The 19,286-nt window shown below is 33.5% G+C and overlaps 1 protein-coding gene across 4 annotated transcripts in view; it reads left to right on the top strand.

Moving 5' to 3' along the window:
• Positions 1–19,286, top strand: part of LOC136041733 (protein TANC2-like) — a 281,477-nt gene that overhangs the window by 109,983 nt on the left and 152,208 nt on the right. For all 4 annotated transcript variants that reach the window (XM_065726482.1, XM_065726481.1, XM_065726480.1 and 1 more), the window contains one exon: positions 14,485–14,706. In XM_065726482.1, coding sequence (XP_065582554.1) covers positions 14,485–14,706 — 222 coding nt within the window. The remainder of the gene's footprint in view (positions 1–14,484; positions 14,707–19,286) is intronic.

Raw genomic sequence — 19,286 nt, 5'->3', positions numbered from 1 at the left:
AAAAGAGAAAAAGAAAACTAAAAAAATATGAATAAATATATATAAAAATAAGTTGTTTGTGGGTTATGTCTGTCTGTCTGTCTGTCGAGTGACGTCGTGTTTGTCCGCATATGACGTCTGAATTATTTCACACTAATACAAAAGAAGAAAAAAAACTAAAAAAGGTAAAAACTACAAAAAAAACTAAAAAGAAAAAAAACTAAAAAAGCTAAAAAACTAAAAAAAACTAAAAAAAGGTAAAAAACTAAAAACTAAAAAAAACTGAAAAAACTAAAAAAAGGCAAAAACTAAAAAAAAAACTAAAAACTAATAAAAAAAACTAAAAAAGCTAAAAAACTAAAAAAAAAACTAAAAACTAAAAAAGAAAAAACTAAAAAAAAGGAAAAAACTGAAAAATAAGAGAAAAAGAAAACTAAAAAAATATTAATAAATATAAAAAATATAAATATAAATATAATATAAATTAGCAATCAACAAAGCACCGAGACACAAATGACGACCGGGACACAGGGAGTATAAATGACGACCAGGACATAAGTAAAAAAAAAAACTAAAAAAACTAAAAAAATGGTAAAAACTACAAAAAAACTAAAAACTAATAAAAAAACTAAAAAATCTAAAAATCTAAATAAACTAAAAAAGAAAAAAAACATAGGAAAAAAATAAAGGAGAAAAACAAAACTAAAAAACGAATGTATATACAGACCGGGACACCGGGATACAAATGACGACCGGGACACAGGGAATATAAATGACGACTGGGACACAGGGACACAACTACAATGGGGACGCCGGGGGGCACAGGGGGATATAAATGACGACCGGGACACCGGGACACAAGGAATATAAATGACGCCCGGGACACTCAAAGAGAAATCACAGACTGGAACACCGGGACACAAATGACGACCGGGACACAGGGAATATAAATGACGACCGGGACACAGGGACATAACTACAAAGGGGACGCCGGGGTGCACAGGGGGATATATAAATGACGATGGCGACTCAGGGAATGGTCGATTAGCAATCACCATCAACAAAGCTCAAGGGCAATCATTAGAATCATGAGGTATAGATCTGAATACGGATTGTTTTCCCATGGACCATTATATGTTGCATGTTCAAGAGTCGGTAAACCTGACAATCTATTTATATGCACAGACAATGGGACAGCAAAGAATGTTGTATATTCGCAAGTTTTACGTAGTTAAAAACATATATATATATATATATATATATATATATATATATATATATATATATATATATATATATATATATATATATATATATATATATATATATATATATATATATATATATATATATATATATATATCTATCTATCTATATTCACAGGTGGGACATAGGGACACAACTACAATGGCGCGTAACTAATATGGCGCGTAACGACTTACGCGCGCGGGGGGGCTTGGGGGGGGGGGGGGCGCGAAGCGCCCCCACCAACTAGGTGTTGGGGTGGCGCGAAGCGCCACCCCAACAGCTAGTATATATATATATTTATATATATATATATATATATATATATATATATATATATATATATATATATATATATATATGTGTGTGTGTGTGTGTCTCTCAAATAAAATAAATTCCAATACGTGTCTCCTAGTAAAGCCCTCGTCGGGGAGGGTATTCAGGGAAGGGCTATTCACTTTCAAATTTTTTTTATTTTCCCTCTTTTTTTCTATCGATAAGGACAATTTACACCCTTTTGAATGTTAAAGATGGGTTAAGATCAATAATAACTAGGAGAAAAAAAAATAATGGGTCAATAATAGCCAAAGCAAAAGAGCCGTCATGTATTTTGGACCAATATACTTTGTCCTTCAGCAACAAAAATAGAAAGGAAAAAATGGAGCGAAACTGTTAGACGCAAGTATAGTATGATTATATGAAATATACCAAAATAATGAAAATACCAAATATGTTAATCATAATGATTAACCTAAATAGGTTAGTCATAATGAAATATACTAAAATAAGATGAAAATATAATACTTTAGAAACAAAATTATTGAAACTACGACAAAGAATTATGGAAAGCCGGCCGCCCAGAATGCATTATTTTGTATACCAACTGAACCTAACCAAAATACCGATTCTATGTATTACATTAAATAAAAAAAAACTAGTTTTTTTTAACTGAAAGTAAGAAGCGACATTAACACTTAAAACGAACAGAAATTACTCCGTATATGAAATGGGTTGTCCCCTCCGCAATCCTTTGTTCTTTACGCTAAAGCTTTTAATTGTTTTAAAAAGTAGAATTGTGGCAAAGAGTCAAACTTTAGCGTAAAGAGCGAGGGATGGCGGAGGGGACAACCCATTTCATATACGGAGTAATTTCTGTTCGTTTTAAGTTTTAATGTCGCTCCTTACTTTCAGTAAAAAAAAACTAGTTTTTTTTTATTTAATTTCTGAACGTTTTTGAATAAATCCATGTTTGATTTTGGCTCTCCGCACATAAATTATTGAAATGAAATTTGTATATTATTTTTTTTTTTTTTTTACTAAATGGCTTTCTCTAAGTTTTGATCAGACGATTTTGAGAAATAAGGGGTGGGGAAGGAGGCCTAGCTGCCCTCTAATTTTTCGGTTACTTAAAAAGGCTACTAGAACTTTTAATTTTTAACGAACGTTTTTATTAGTAAAAAATATGCGTAACTTAAGAATTAACTTACGTAACAAACTTTTATATTCTTATATTTTTATTATGTGTACGAGAGGGTTTGTATCCTCGTTAATACCTCGCTCTTTACACTAAATCGTAAGTTTTGTCCCAATTCTTTAAGAATGACCACTGAATCAAAAAGGCCGTAGAAAAGGTAGTTAAAATTACTAAAAATACTTTAGCATAAAGAGCGAGGTATTTATCTCCTCCTAAATACCTCGCTCTTCATGCTAAAGTATTTTAAGGATCCCTCATATGCGCAATAATCTCTGTTCGTTTTAAATTTCAAAGCTATTCCTTACTTTCAATTGAAAAAACGTTTTCATGTTTATTTTTTCATTGTTTTTTTATAGTAATGCTAGAAAATCCTGCGCCCTTTTCATTGAATTTTTCTTCCCCCATGACATATTCTCCAAAGAAATATCCTCCCACACAGCCCCTTCCCTTCAACCCCACCCCCCAAACCAAAAAAATCCCCCTGAAAACGTCTGTACAGTTCCCAATAACCATTACTATATGTAAACATTGGTCAAAGTTTGTAACTTGCAGCCCCTCCCCCAGGGATTGTGGCGGAGTAAGTCATTCCCAAAGACATAGTTCTTATGGTTTTCGAATATGCGGAACAAAATGGCTATCTCAAAATTTTAATCCGTTAACTTTTGAAAAAAAAATGAGCGTGGGAGGGGGCCTAGGTGCCCTCCAATTTTTTTGATCACTTAAAAAGGGCACTAGAACTTTTCATTTCCGTAAGAGTGAGCCCTCTTGCGAAACTCTAGGACCACTTGGTCGATACGATGACCCCTGGAAAAAAAAAAAAAAAAAAAAAAAAACAAACACGCACCCGTGATTTGTCTTCTGGCAAAAAATACGAAATTCCACATTTTTTTAGGTAGGAGCTTAAAATTTTTGCAATGGGGTTCTCTGATACGCCGAATGCGATGGTGTGATTTTCGTTAAGATTATATGACTTTTAGGGGATGTTAACCCCTATTTTCCGAAATAAGGCAACTTTTCTCAGGCTCGTAACTTTTGATGAAAAAGACTAAATTAATTGGAACTTATATATTTAGAATCAGCGTGAAAATTCGATTCTTTTGATGTATCTTTTAGCATCAAAATTCCGTTTTTTAGAGTTTCGTTTACTTTTGAGCCGGGTCGCTCCTTACTACAGTTCGTTACCACGAACTGTTTGAAACGCTGGTCAAAGTTTGTAACTTGCAGCCCCTCCCCCAGGGATTGTGGGGGAGTAGGTCATCCCCAAAGACATAGTTATTATAGTTTCCGACTATGCTGAACAAAATAGCTATCTCAAAATTTTGATTCGTTGACTTTGGGAAAAAATGAGCGTGGGAGGGGGCCTAGATGCCCTCCAATTTTTTTGGTCACTTAAAAAGGGCACTAGAACTTTTCATTTCTGTTAGAATGAGCCCTCTTGCGACATTCTAGGACCACTTGGTCGATACGATGACCCCTGGGGAAAGAAAAAAAAAACAAACAAACAAACAAATAAACACGCACACGTGATTTGTCTTCTGGCAAAAAATACAAAATTCCACATTTTTGTAGATAGGAGCTTGAAACTTCTACAGTAGGGTTCTCTAATACGCTGAATCTGATGATGTCATTTTCGTTGGGATTCTACGACTTTTAGGGGGTGTTTCCCCCTATTGTCTTAAATAAGGCAAATTTTCTCAGGCTCGTAACTTTTGATGGGTAAGACTAAACTTGATGAAACATATATATTTAAAATCAGCATTAAAATGCGTTTTTTTTTTATGTAGCTATTGATATCAAAATTCAATTTTTTAGAGTTTTGGTTACTATTGAGCCGGGTCGCTCCTTACTACAGTTCGTTACCACGAACTGTTTGATTTGATTCCCGATTTGGTAACCAAAAGTCTAAAAAATAGAATTTTGGTACCAATAGCTACATCAAAAGAATCGCATTTTAATGCTGATTTTAAATATATAAGTTTCATCAAGTTTAGTCTTACCCAACAAAAGTTATGAGCCTGAGAAAATTTGCGTTATTTTAGAAAATACGGGGAAACACCCCCTAAAAGTCATAGAATCTTAACGAAAATCACACCATCAGATTCAGTGTATCAGAGAACCCTGCTGTAGAAATTTCAAGCTCCTATCTACAAAAACGTGGAATTTTATATTTTTTGCCAGAAGGCAGATCACGGATGCGTGTTTATTTTTTTTATTTTTTTTTTATTTTTTCCCAGGGGTGATCGTATCGACCCAGTGGTCCTAGAATGTTGCGAGAGGGCTCATTCTAACGGAAATGAAAAGTTTTAGTGCACTTTTTAAGTGACCAAAAAAATTGGAGGGCACCTAGGCCCCCTCCCACGCTAATTATTGTCCCAGAGTCAACGGATCAAAATTCTGAGATAGCCATTTTATTCAGCGTAGTCGAAAAACCTTATAACTATGTCTTTGGGGACGACTTACTCCCCCACAGTCCCCGTGGGAGGGGTTACAAGTTCAAAACTTTGACCAGTGCTTACATATAGTAATGGTTATTGGGAAGTGTACAGGCGTTTTCAGGAGGATTTTTTTGGTTGGAGGCAGGGGTTGAGAAGAGGGGAATATGCGGGGGGAACTTTCCATCGAGGAATTTGTCATGGGAGAAGAAAATTTCCATAAAGGGAGCGCAGGATTTACTAGCATTACTTAAAAAAAAAAACAATGAAAAAATTTTTTTTTCAGCTGGAAGCTGAAAGTTTTTTCAACTTTTTCAGCAGCATTAAAACTTAAAACGAACAGAAATTATTATCCATATGAGGGGCTCACCTCCTCCTAATACCTCGCTCTTTACGCCAAAGTATTTTTAGTAATTTCAACTATTTATTCTGCGGCTTTTGTGATTCAGGGGTCATTCTTGATGAATTGGGACAAAATTTAAGCTTTAGTGTAAAGAGAGAGGTACTGACGAGGGCTAATTACGTAAATTAGCTTACGTAAGCTAATTTATAAGTTACGTATATCTTTTACTTATAAAAAGATTCGTAAAAAATTAAAAGTTCTAGTTGCCTTTTTAATTAACCGAAAATCAGAGGGCAACTAGGCTTCCTCCTCCGCTCTTTTTTTCTCAAAACCATTCAATCAAAATTATGAGAAAGCCATTTAGCCAAAAAAAAAATAATTATACAAATTTCGCTTTAATTATTCCTCTGCGGAGAGCCAAAATCAAAACATGCATTGATTCAAAAACGTTCAGAAATTAAATTAAAAAACAAGTTTTTTAAATGAAAGTAAGGAGCGACATTAAAACTTAAAACGAACAGAAATTACTCCGTATATGAAACGGGTTTTCTTTCTCAACGCCCCGCTCTTTACGCTAAAGTTTTTTGCTGTTTTAAAATGTAGAGTTAAGAGAAAGAGTCAAACTTTAGCGTGAAGAGCAAGGCGTTGATGAGGAAGCAGCCCCTTTGATATATGAAGTAATTTCTGTTCGTTTCATGTTTTAATGTCACTCCTTACTTTCATTTAAAAAACTTTTTTTTTTTAATTCATAGTCATAGTCCTTATTGATTATCTTATCCCAGTAATTCTTTATCGGTTGCCATTACTCATTTGAATTCTGTTTTTCTAATTTATTTTTGCCAGTTGTTGATTGCTTGTCAGTAGAGGGACTAATTGGAAAGGAGGGGACTTATATCCCCTCTCTAGGTTCTGAAAAGCATCTTTTCTTGGTATTCTCATTGAAAAGACCGAAAAAAAATCATCCGCCTTAGACTGTGTAAAATACCCTTTTTTAACATTTATATAAAATAAATCCCTGTCCCCCTCAAATTCTTGTGAGTTTTTGCCCATGTTGGTCAAAAGCTATCAGCATGTCAAAACTGGCCTATTAGCTAAAGTACCAGGGAAATAAAAAATTAAATATGATTGTTAGAATTGGTTAAGTGGAAACTGATATGTATCCTTATAAAAAATGGGAAAAACGTAAAACATAAAAACGTAACAAAAATGAATATAAAACAAATTTTAATGCTTTTTTAAAAGCTTTTCTTAAATTAATTTTTTTTAGTAAAAAAAATTCTTTTGTGACTTTGATTTTGAGTTTTTTGTTTTGATTTGAAATTGATTTCTGATTTTGAAATTAATTTGAGTTTAGCGAATCTCGTCTTTGGAATATTGACTTTCTTGTGTTGAGCCATTTATAACGAAAGTTCAGTTATGATGATGTGGTTTGACCATTAAGGGTGTTGAACCATGAATGACTTTCAATTTTCAGTTGAATGAGACTTCGCATAAGTTTTCACGGTCACTCCTTCCATACAAAGTGACCTAGCTAAAAGAATCAAATACAATAATAATTAGCTAATTAGCTTAAGTACCAGGGAAATAAAAAATAGATATGATTGTTAGAATTGGTTAAGTGGAAACTTATATGTAGGCTATCCTTGTAAAAAATGGGAAAACCAGAAATTCAATTTTTAACAAAAAAGAACTGCATGTGCATTTTCAAAGTTTTGGTAGTAAATTAGGCCAAATTAGAAAAAAGGAAAACCAGGGTGATAAAGCAAAAAAATAAGATAAAAATGGCATTAAATAGCTAAGCTGTAGTTGTCTTTTGAAATCAACAGATTGTTAATGTATAATTTTTTTAAAGAAGAATAGCGTTATCAAATTTAATAATTTGTTTCGATTTTTTGCTTTTATGGTTCAATTTTGCAACCCGGACGAAAACGTGGTGCTGTCCTAAAAACTACACAATTTGGAAATAGTCAAAAAAAAATCTTAGAAAATTGCGGCTGAACGGAGCGGCGAAAATGCTTGGGCTTAGGAGCGTCAAAGCTTAAAATCTGGCCCTGGGAGGGGCGGGGATTTCTCTTAAACTTGATTAACGAAGAATACAAAAAAGATGTTTTTCTAAAATATAGGAGAGTAAATTTAAAATTATTTAAAACTATATGAAAATTTAGGATATTGACGCCTGTTTTGTTTCTTCTTTAATCAAGTTTTATAGTGATCCCTGTCCCCTTCCTATGTTTTCGTCAATTTTCACCCCCAGGACACTCTTTTTAAGTGATGCATACGCTATTTGAAGAAAATTTAAAAAAGACCTAGGAGAAAAAAATGCGCAAACGCACGATCATTACATAAATCAACAGTGTCAACAGTGATTTATAATTTCTTTTAAAAAAAGGTGGGAAAAAAGGTACATAATTGAAGTTATAGGCAACTATTTAATTCACGAGATAAGGAAAGTCCTGAAAGTATTTATGCGCGCTGATTACATAAATCTATGATATAATCAGTGATTTATACTCTGCTTAAAGAAATTTCTTCTGGGTCTGATTGCATTTTATGCTTGCCGATCTCCATTTTAGTGCCGATTTCTACCCCTTCTTTTCGCTTTTAGTGCCATCTACTCCAACAGTTTGTTTTTGTTTCTGTTACTTGCCGTACGTTCAATAGAGCTTAGTGTAATTAATTACACTTGATTGCGATAACTTTTGAATAAGTTTAATGATTGTGCTCTATTCAAGACGTTTTGAGTATCAAAATTAATTTCTTTAAAAGCGGCACCAAGTGACAATAGTTTGCTTATGATAATAGATACATTAAAGTGAATATTTCTATGTACGAGAATAACACTGCTGCGGTTAACGCAGGAAATGAGGTTAGCAACTGTTTTTGTATTAAATCAGGAGTTAATCAGGGTTGAAAGAGCAATGAAATAGCTTTTCGGACTTTTCGGACTGAGAGATGCTGTAAACAAAGTTTTAAGGGAAGAACAGTGCGGTTTTAGAGAAGGTAGAGGATGTGTCGACCAAGTATTCACTCTTCGGTTAATAATTGAGAAGTCCCTTCTTTGTCAAACACCTTTGATCTTCAGTTCTATCGATTATGAGCAAGCTCTCGATTCTGTTGATAGTTGAGCGTTAGCAAAGATCTTTTCCTTAGATGGTATACCAAACAAATACATTAAAGTGATTTGTGCTATGTAGGAGAATAATACTGCTGCGGTTAAGGTAGGAAATGAGGTTAGCAACATGTTTCGTATTAAATCAGGGGTTAAGCAGGGTCGTATTCTATCCCACTTTATATGGATCATTTTGATGATCTCAAGGAGCACAGGACGGGCAATTGGAGAACATTGAATCAAATGAGGAAGAAAAACATTCCTGGACTTGGAGTATGCTGGTGGTTTAAGAGGCCTAGATGAAAGTGTGAGCAAAATGAATGAACTTATAGAGATTTTGCGAGTTCAGGGTCCCTGAATAGGTTTGAAAATTAATGTTAAGAAGACTAAGTCACTAATGCTAGGAATAAGTGAAGATGAAAAAGTGACGTAGATAACTTCGAAGACCACACTGCCTTTCCATGACGAAAGTTATGGAAATAACGGAATCATCAGCAGTTTTACTGCTGATGATGAACACTGTATATTTGTTCGAAATATCCAGTTAAATAAATTTATATCTATTCACTGTCAATAAAAAGGTATCATCCCTATTTTGAACTGTTTTACTTTCGAAAAAGTGACTTTGGGTAACGAAAAGATTGATCAGGTGGATAGCTTCACTTACCTTCGTAGCATTATTAGTAAAGATGGTTGATCCCTTGACGATGTTAAAGTAGAACAGCCAAGGCTCAGGGTGTTTTTCACAGTTGAAAAAAGTTTGGAAGAATAGGAACATAAGTCTGCGAACCAAGCTTAGAATATTGGAAGCTACAGTGATGACACTGGTCACATATGGTTCTGAAGCATGGGCACTCCGAAAAACGGACGAAGATATTACTAGATATTTTTTAGAGACATTGCCTACGGATTGTTCTGGGTACCCGGCTAACGGACCGTATTTCAAACAGTAGGCTGTACGAAAAGTGTGGTTCAATCCCGCTTTTTAGGACTATAACGGGAGAAAGGTTGAGATGGCTAGGGTACTTTTTGCGGATGAAGGATGACAGATTGCCGAAGATTGTCCTTTCCGGACAACCGTCTAGGGCTAAACGGAAAGCAGGTCGTCCGTGGTTGGGGTGGGAGGATGTGGTGAAGAAAGACTTAAGGGAAATGGGAACTGCCTGGGAGGGTGTAAAGAGGGAGGCTTTGAATAGATTTTGATGGAACGAAAGCGTGCGTAGCTGTGTTGCCTTAAGGTGGCTTGGTGCTGCGGTGAGTTTTTAGTACTTGTAGTAATATAAATATTCCAAGAATTTTCTATCTGCAAAAGGGCAAATTGCAGCTCTGAAGCACAGTAAGCAAATAATTATTTGCAATTGGTTTCGATAAGCGCTTCTGAACGAAATAACTGCAATTGGCTATTAAACGCAAAAAAGCTACAAAAATCAACTGCAGTAAATTTATTGGAAGAAGGGCTTGTATATACAGTACAGCCCATTCGCAGAAATCTTTTTGTGGAGGAATGAAACGCAGAATGAAACACTCAAAGGAACGAATTATTTAAAATAAAATCTAGCGTAAATATATAGTATGTGCGAAATATTTAAACATTTAACTTGTAAAATTTGAGAAATTATATAAAATTGCGATATTTGGAGGGTGGGGCTAAGGAAGGAAAGGTGGTAGAGGCTGATACCCAAATCTTAGAAGCAAATTGGCTGCTTGTTCTTGTTGATTATATGCGTAATTATTGCGTAATTATTGATTATTGACGTATATTGTTGACGTAATTATTACGTATAATATCTTTAAAGGAAATCACTTTGTTTTTTTATTACATTTTATACTAGCCGATCTCCCTTTTAGGCGAGCCCCTTTAGCTTTTAGTGCCTTCTACTCCAATGTAATCTTTGTTTCTGTGACTTAGTACATAAAATATTTACGCAGAATTTTTTTTTTCCATGGAAGGGATGCAAGTTATAGAAATGAATTATTTAAAATATGAGTTAGGGAAAATATATAATATTTGGCTAATGTACAAATAGGTGAATTATAGAATCTGAAAAATGATATGAAAATAGCGCGATTCGGATTGAGCAATCAAAAAAGGAGACTATAAATAAATTCTAGAAGCAAATTGGCTGGTTCTATTTCTTTTCAGTGATTACATAAATCGCTGATGTAATCAGTGACGTTTACGCTCTTACGGAAAAAAAGAAAAAGATTTAAAATAAGGGGAATAATTAAAAATTAAAAGCAAGTTTTTAATTCGTGAGATAAGGAAATTTCTGAGATTCTGAAGAACGCTCATTACATTTATCATTGATGTAATCAGTGATGGATACTCTCTTTAAAGAAAATTCTTCTGTTTTTGATTGCAGTTTGCTCTACCTGATCTACCTGATCTTGCTTTTAGTGCCTGCTTTTTAGCTGGGCTCTTTTCTTTATATTACCATATATATATATATATATATATATATATATATATATATATATATATATATATATATATATATATATATATATATATATATATATATATATCTATATATATAAAAATAAGTTGTCTGTCTGTGGATGGATGGATGGATGGATGTGTCAGGTGACGTCACCTGAAAAAACTGGATTAGGTGACGTCAAAACTGAAAAAACTAAAAAAAGGCAAAAACTACAAAAAAAACTAAAAACTAATAAAAAAAATAAAAAAGCTAAAAAACTAAAAAAACTATAAAGGTAAAAACCAATAAAAAACTAAAAAAAAAACTGAAAAAACTAAAAAAAGGCAAAAACTACAAAAAAAAACTAAAAACTAATAAAAAAAGTAAAAAAGCTAAAAAACTAAAAAAACTAAAAAAACTAAAAAAAGGTAAAAAACTAAAAAAAATAAAAAATAAAAAAAAACTAAAAAAAAGGAAAAAACTGAAAAATAAGCTAAAATAAAGGTAAAAACCAATAAAAAACTAAAAAAAAAAAGGAAAAAACTAATAAATGACGACACTCAAAGAGAAAGCGACCAGGACAAAAAACTAAAAAAAAAGGCAAAAACTACAAAAAAACTAAAAACTAATAAAAAAAATAAAAAAGCTAAAAAACTAAAAAAACTAAAAAAAGGTAAAAAACTAAAAAAACTAAAAACTAAAAAAAAACTAAAAAAGGTAAAAACTAAAAGAACTAAAAAAGAAAAAAATAAATGACGACACTCAAAGAGAAAGCGACCAGGACAAAAGGAATGTTCGATTAGCAATCAACAAAGCACCGGGACACAGGGAGTATAAATGATGACCAGGACACAAGTAAAAAAAAAATTAACAAAACTAAAAAGAAGGTAAAAACTACAAAAAAACTAAAAAGAAAAAAAAACTAAAAACTAATAAAAAAACTAAAAAATCTAAAAATCTAAATAAACTAAAAAAGAAAAAAAAAGGAAAAAAATAAAGGAGAAAAACAAAACTAAAAAACGAATGTATATACAGACCGGTACACCGGGATACAAATGACGACCGGGACACAGGGAATATAAATAACGACCGGGACACAGGGACACAACTACAACGGGGACACCGGGGGAAACAGGGGGATATAAATGACGACCGGGACAAAAAAACTAAAAAGAAATAAAAACTAAAAACTAATAAAAAAAACTAAAAAATCTAAAAATCTAAATAAGCTAAAAAAGAAAAAAAAAGGAAAAAAATAAAGGAGAAAAACAAAACTAAAAAACGAATGTATATACAGACCGGGACACCGGGATACAAATGATGACCGGGACCCGGGACACAGGGAATATAAATGACGACCGGGACACAGGGACACAACTACAACGGGGACACCGGGGGAAACAGGGGGATAACCTGACAATCTATTTATATGCAAAGACAATGGGACAGCAAAGAATGTTGTATATTCGCAAGTTTTACGTAGTTAAAACCATATATATATATATATATCTATATTCACAGGTGGGACATAGGGACACAACTACAATGGCGCGTAACTATTATGGCGCGTAACGACTTACGCGCGCGGGGGGGCTTGGGGGGGGGCGCGAAGCGCCCCCACCAACTAGGTGTTGGGGTGGCGCGAAGCGCCACCCCAACAGCTAGTATATATATATATATATATATATATATATATATATATATATATATATATATATATATATATATATATATATATATATATATATATATATATATATATATATATATATATATATATATATATATATATATATATATATATATATATATATATATATATATATATATATATATATATATATATATATATATATATATATATATATATATATATATGTATATATATATATATGGCCTCACTCCACTTACTCCACCTGAAATATTCTCATTAAAGATACTGTTTTTTTTTTTTTTTTTTTATTGATGAAGCAGTGGTTTATTTTTTGTTTGTTGCGTATCAATCGAGGATTGTTAAGTTTTGTTTATATGTCTTGCCCAGTAGTCTAGCTTGTCTCTCCATTTGGGCAAGTTGAAGATTTTGATGAATATGAATTTTTGAATAAATGAATCTGAATATGTCACTTTTCCATTCAGCGGGGCAATACTGGGGGAAATGCAAAAAACTTATGATTTTGAAATAACCTAAGAAAAATACCAGAAAATCGCGGCTATAATGCATTAATAAGTCAAAGATGGGTCCAGGGAGGGGTGGGGTAAGGGGGGACAAAAAGGTTTGAATTTTTATCCTTGGTATTTTTGGCAAGCTCTTTGGGCAACGATGATATTTCGACGTTTTTTATAGTTATTTTTTTAAGATAGACTGATTGATTTATAGTTCTGGTTCGATTTTGATCAAGTGGCTTACAAGCTGAAGAGTCAAATAACTTATTATAAATGCTCATAATTCGAAAAAAATATAGATATGAAATTGCCGTAAATGATTATATTTTTAGGACAATTAAAAAATAAATCCTAGCGAAATCCCTGCACATCCATGCTATAGTTGAAATCGTATGGCCTAAGAATAGTTTCTTTAAGCTTCTTCTGACAGGTGAGGGGGTCCTCCAACAGTGTCTTGGTGACCGAAGAAGCTTGAATCTTGAATTACTGCACACTGTTTTGGTTTATGTATTTTGAATAACAGGATAGGGATTAATACAAATTACTTATTAAAGTTATTTTTAGACTTCGCCTCTTACAAAACAGTAATTTTTTTTACTGTTTTAAAAAGTAGAGTCGAGAGAAAGAGTCAAACTTTAGCGTAAAGAGCGGGGCGTTGAGGAGGTAACAGCCCCTTTCATATATGGAGTAATTTTCTTTTCGTTTTAAGTTTTAATGTCGCTCCTTGCTTTCAGTTAAAAAAAAAACTTTTTTTTTTATTATTATTAGGACAAAGATGCTCTTGTGGGTTGAAGTTTGAAAAAACTTGTGTTTTTTTACTAGATAAAACTTGAATTTTTCAAAAAATTTAATTATAGTGATGTATTAGAAATGTTTGCGCTGTTTGTATATTTTGCTCTTCTGTGAAGGGGGGGGGGGGACCGAATATTTTATGCCAAAATATTTTCCAGGGATTTCACTATTACTTCCTGCTAAATGAAATTATTTTACACAAAGGTAAGATTTCTTTGACGGATGTAGGTCAGTAGCGCAGTCGGGGGGGGGGGGGGGCAACAGGGTATATTCTTCCTATCCTTTTGGATATGAAAACTATCATTTTTTGTTATTTTCTCTGAAAAATGTTTTTTTTGGTTTTCATTGAACATATCGGAAAAAATTGAAATTGAAGATCGAGAAGAAATCCCTTATTTTTCCCTAATCTCCCTAATATTCATGAATCGGAACCATCGATGTAGTTTGGACACCAAAAATGGTGTTTTTCACATAGATGAATGCGAGTGACTTTTTCCAAGCAAATTTTATTTATTTTTTTCTTTCAGACGAGGAAAGACCACAGGAGAAGCTCCCACCAACTGGTTTACAAAATCCTGTCCAAACAAGTGACATCTATTCGAGACTGGGGTTCCTTTTTGCTGACAGAACCAGGCGATCCGGCCGACCGGCGGATTCTGGGCAAGGATCTTCCGCTTCTTCCTTCAGCAGCTTGGAGCATAATGGCGTTTTTAATTCTTGCAATACGAGTCCTATCTCTACCTTAACAGGTATTTTTTGCCATTTATCCGTAAATAAAGTCAATTATTTCTGGGAAAAGCTTAAAAAATACTTTTAAATATTGGAACAGACATGTCAGCTGCTAAAAAGACGGGGAATCCCCGTGTTGAAACCTTGTACACTTAATAGAATGATTTTAATGATTATATCCAGTCGAATAGGATTTAGTATCAACCTACATAAGAGGTGTCAGAAGTGCCAAAAGTGTCCTCCAGCCAACCAATCAGATTGTTTGAATTCTTTGCTCTTCCCTTGTAATTGTGTTTGTGAACCCCCTTGTAGCCATCTTTGTAACAATCATCCCCTAACATTTATATCTCCTCCCCGAAATGAACCTAGAAAGGGGTAAAATGTATAAACAAAAGAGAGCTATATGGAAATATCAAATTATAGAAATAATCATTCAAAATTAATAAATTAAATTAATTAAAATTAAGAATAATTTATAAATAATTAATAATCAATAAAAAACATTTTAAAGTTACTGCGAGTGCTTGATTATTTGATGACAAAGTTGTTTTTTTTTAAGTCACTGAATTATCAGAACTGGCTATATATGATATTTTAATGCAACAAATTTAGAACTAAACTCTACATTTATGCTTTCCTCCCCGAAATATTTTTGGGGTGGAAGGAGGCACACATTTCTAGAAAAGTAAGCTAAGTGGAAAATTTAGAAATTACAGGAACAACCGTAAACAACCCAAATGGATACCCCCCCCTTCCTTCTTCGTTGGCATTTGCTTCCTTTCTAGGACAACCTCTTTGTTTATGGCAGTGTGCAAATAAAATACAGCCATCTCGTTAGTTTATACGTTTCGTTAACGTATAAACGTTAACAAACTCGTTAATAACGTTTCAGCTTTGGTGTTGCAACAAATTTTGAACTAAAATTCGCAATTCTAGCGCTGATTTAATATTTTAATTGCGCATATCAAAGCTGAGAGAGCAGTTATGCCATTATTCAAATTATCTAGGTCATGACTCCCTAACCAAGAATGGTATGAGGGCTGAAATCGAAGAAAGTAGCCATGAATAACTAAAGGGATCAAGAAATATTTTATACCTGTTTTATTTCGAAACAGGTTACTTTGGAACAGGCAACTGTCGCTACGTAAACAAATTTTCTTCGTAGAAAATAATGTATGTAAGATAACGAGTAAAATTTAACGCAAAAAGTAGCTTGAGAACATCTATATTAGCTGAAATTAATTCAAGATTTTTTTATATAAGATAACAAGTAAAATTAAACATAAAAAGTAGCTTGAGAACATTTATATTAGCAGAAATTAATTCAAGATTTTTAGTAGGTCAATACTTGTCAACACATTTTGCTACTCATACGAATCAACATTATAAACTTGTTAATTCCATTAAAAAATGCATTACTTCCTAAAATTGCAATGGTAATGACGTTTTTCATAAAATCAAAAGCTTCACAGGCAGTCGTGTGAGTGCTGTTAGGTTGCCTTTTGCCCCTGGGCAATGTTTCGTATAGGCATGACCTAAGCAATTTAATCATAATAGCTTGGTGTTATGTATGTATGTATGTATGTATGTATATGTTTATTTCCCATCATATCGCAAAAAAAAATATAAAATTGACGGATTAATACGAGAAAAATACAAGAAAAAAAAACGCTTCTAAAAATGAAATCAAACTCAGCATTTATATTATGAAAAAACTATCGGAAAACACAAAGTGCTATTGTCCAGGCGTGTTATATAACGCTCGTTTCGCTTTTCTACTGATTCGCTTTCTACTCCGTAACGAGTTCACATAAAACATCAAAACAATGGTTAGTAAGAATACAGAGAAACAGAAAGTTTATTCATAAACAATCTTATGCCTAAAAACCTTTAATTCATTCTTGAAATTGGAAATTTCACTAACTGATTGACTGGCTTGAAATTTCAAATAAAAAATCAATCATATACTGTGTTCCTTTTACTTGCTAAAAACTTGACACTGCAACAACAAGTAATTACAACGGTGGATAAAGTAGGCGGAGCTATTTGGGTTCCCTTTCTGAAGCACGACCAAGGAATAATGACGTTGGTTCAGAAAAATGTGAGGACTGACCTTACCTTAGACCTTCGTTCCTCCAGAGCCATTGGCCGTCGTTGAAGATGAAGCATCTCCACTCCTGCAGCGGTGATGTCTTCCCATTTTCTAGATAAAAAGGGGCACATGAAATAACTCTCCCCTTTTCCGCTTTTTCTTGAAAGTCCCTGTCTATTTCAATTGGGAATTAGAGTTTCTGAAGCAGTTGAATTGAAATATCATAGAAAAGGACGGAATAAAGACAGGTCGGATTCTGATAAACCTTTGTCGTTTTTTTTTTTGAAGATAAAAGAAGGTTATTAAAAAATAAAGTCAACTTCAGAGCGTAAAACCATTGTCATAAAACCATTGTCATTTGTCATAGGTTTTGAAGCTGTTTTGTGTAGATTCTCAGTGAGAGAGAAAGGGTCTTTCAATAAAGGCAACATGCAGTGCATTTCAATCATATATGACAAGATGGGACCTTACGGCATTTGAAAAATAACATTTTGATACCAAAACCTTACTCAAGAAGTAGCAGTTTCTAAGTACCATAGATACTAAGCGCTTTAGGGTATAGTTATTGTTACAGCTAGCGAGGGCCCAAATGAATCTTGCATTTAAAAGAAAATTCTAAGGCACAGTTACGTCTATTCACGAAAATTTTTTAGGGGGGTAATTTTTTTCTGTAAAAATAACCAAAAAGGCAATTTTTAATCACAATCCCCCAGAAAAGTTGTTTTGAAAACCTAAAGGGGGTGGGTGAAAAGTCTAGAGAGAGTCCCCTATCCCCCTCCTTATTAACGCCACTGCTAAGACTATTAACTTAAGCGGGACCCGTACTCTTGATTGTATTAATTCTTTTGGAGTGTTCAATGTAACTTCATGTATGGTTAACTTTCTGCTGGTTATAAGCTCTAGTATCGCTCTTTATATTTTGTTTAAAATTTTTTTTTTCGAGTTTAAAGACTAAAGAGAAACACTCTATTTTTGAATTTCGGTTACTATTATGTTCCTTGCTAGATACAAGTCGCTTTCGGCATGTTACTACGGATTATTTGATAAAATACTAAGAGCTTATTGGCATAGTTGTTAACTTAGCTAGCAAGAACACAGTGAATGTTGCTCTTAAAAGAACTTTCTAAGAGTGTGTTCCAGGTGGTAATTGCATTTCAAATCATATTTACTTAACTTTAATACAAATTAGTTGCGAACCTGGAACTATTTTAGTTTATGGGGCCGAACTATCTAGACTTGATTGGGCAGTCATGTCATAACTTGTACAGCTTGAAGAGATCCAAATAAACGACCGAAAACTACTTTCTCATATTTCTCATTTCCAAATAAAATCCGACACTTGCTTTCCCAGAAATCTTAGAAAAACCGTTTAACTTCTCCCGTTTTGTGTTGGAAATAGAAATTCTGTTTTTCTTGATTAAATGGAGCAGAATTTTCTCTTTAAAATTCAAGAAAGGCCAGTCCTTAGAAAATTCCTTAAAAGAATCAGCTCATAGGGAATACCGTTCGAGCCATTTGATAGCTTTCAGAGTTCCCTGTGGTGCTACCCGCTTTGATTGAAAATCTTGCGGACACAGGGATGTAAAGTTCAATTGTCTTTTCAATCAAATTTCACAGTCAAACCACATATTTTCAATACCATTCGACGGTGGTTAGTCTCTTGGGAAAATTCGCTAATGGGTTCTTTGTCTTTGAGACGGTCAGCTGGCGTTGAGACCGAGGTCTTGATATGAGATGTCTATTCAACAAATGTGTATGTGGTCACCCACGCAAGGGCAAAAACATCTTGGCTTCCATGTTTTAATTATTTCTATGAGAAACGGACATGCAACGCATTTTGGCCCAGACAAGATATCAATGGATGCCGATTGAAACCAAACTTGAGAACTAGACATTATTTTTAGAACCAAACAAGTTAGCAATAGATTCAGAGGTGCCTCAGGGCTCGCAAAATGATTTTAAGATATCGAATCCCCTTAACTAATGCCTTAATACGCCAATTGATTATTAAGAGATGAGTCATTTTAATGAGTAAAATATAAGGCGTCTATTCAAAGAACGTTCAAGATATCAGTACAAGCTAACAATATGATCAGGAATATCAATTGGGGTGGGGAATTGCCCCCTCCCCCTCCAAAGTTTCCTATCCCCCTAGATTTTGAACAGTATTTAATTTTGGTATTTTTATGAAAGAAAAAAATACACCTCCACCTTGGATTTTAAAGTATCTATTAAAAAGAAATCCTCGTCCCCCATCTACTTTTTTGTGAATCGGCGTCCCTGCATTGGACTAAATCAAATAAGGACCAATAAATAGAGTATTCTAAGTTTCATTTATGTAGGATATGTATCTTACAGGTTGAGAAAAAATTTACATAATGCCTCATTTCACCCACATTTCACATGATGGCTTTTGAATTACTCCTGTAAAAATGCTTAAGTAGTAATTGAGAATAAATCAATTGCTGATTTTGCTTTTATTGTATCAGTCACTGAGTGGAAAAGTAC

The sequence above is a fragment of the Artemia franciscana genome, unplaced genomic scaffold, assembly GCF_032884065.1.
Source record: "Artemia franciscana unplaced genomic scaffold, ASM3288406v1 PGA_scaffold_36, whole genome shotgun sequence".
Taxonomy (NCBI): domain Eukaryota; kingdom Metazoa; phylum Arthropoda; class Branchiopoda; order Anostraca; family Artemiidae; genus Artemia; species Artemia franciscana.
This window is presented reverse-complemented; position numbering and strand designations above follow the sequence as displayed.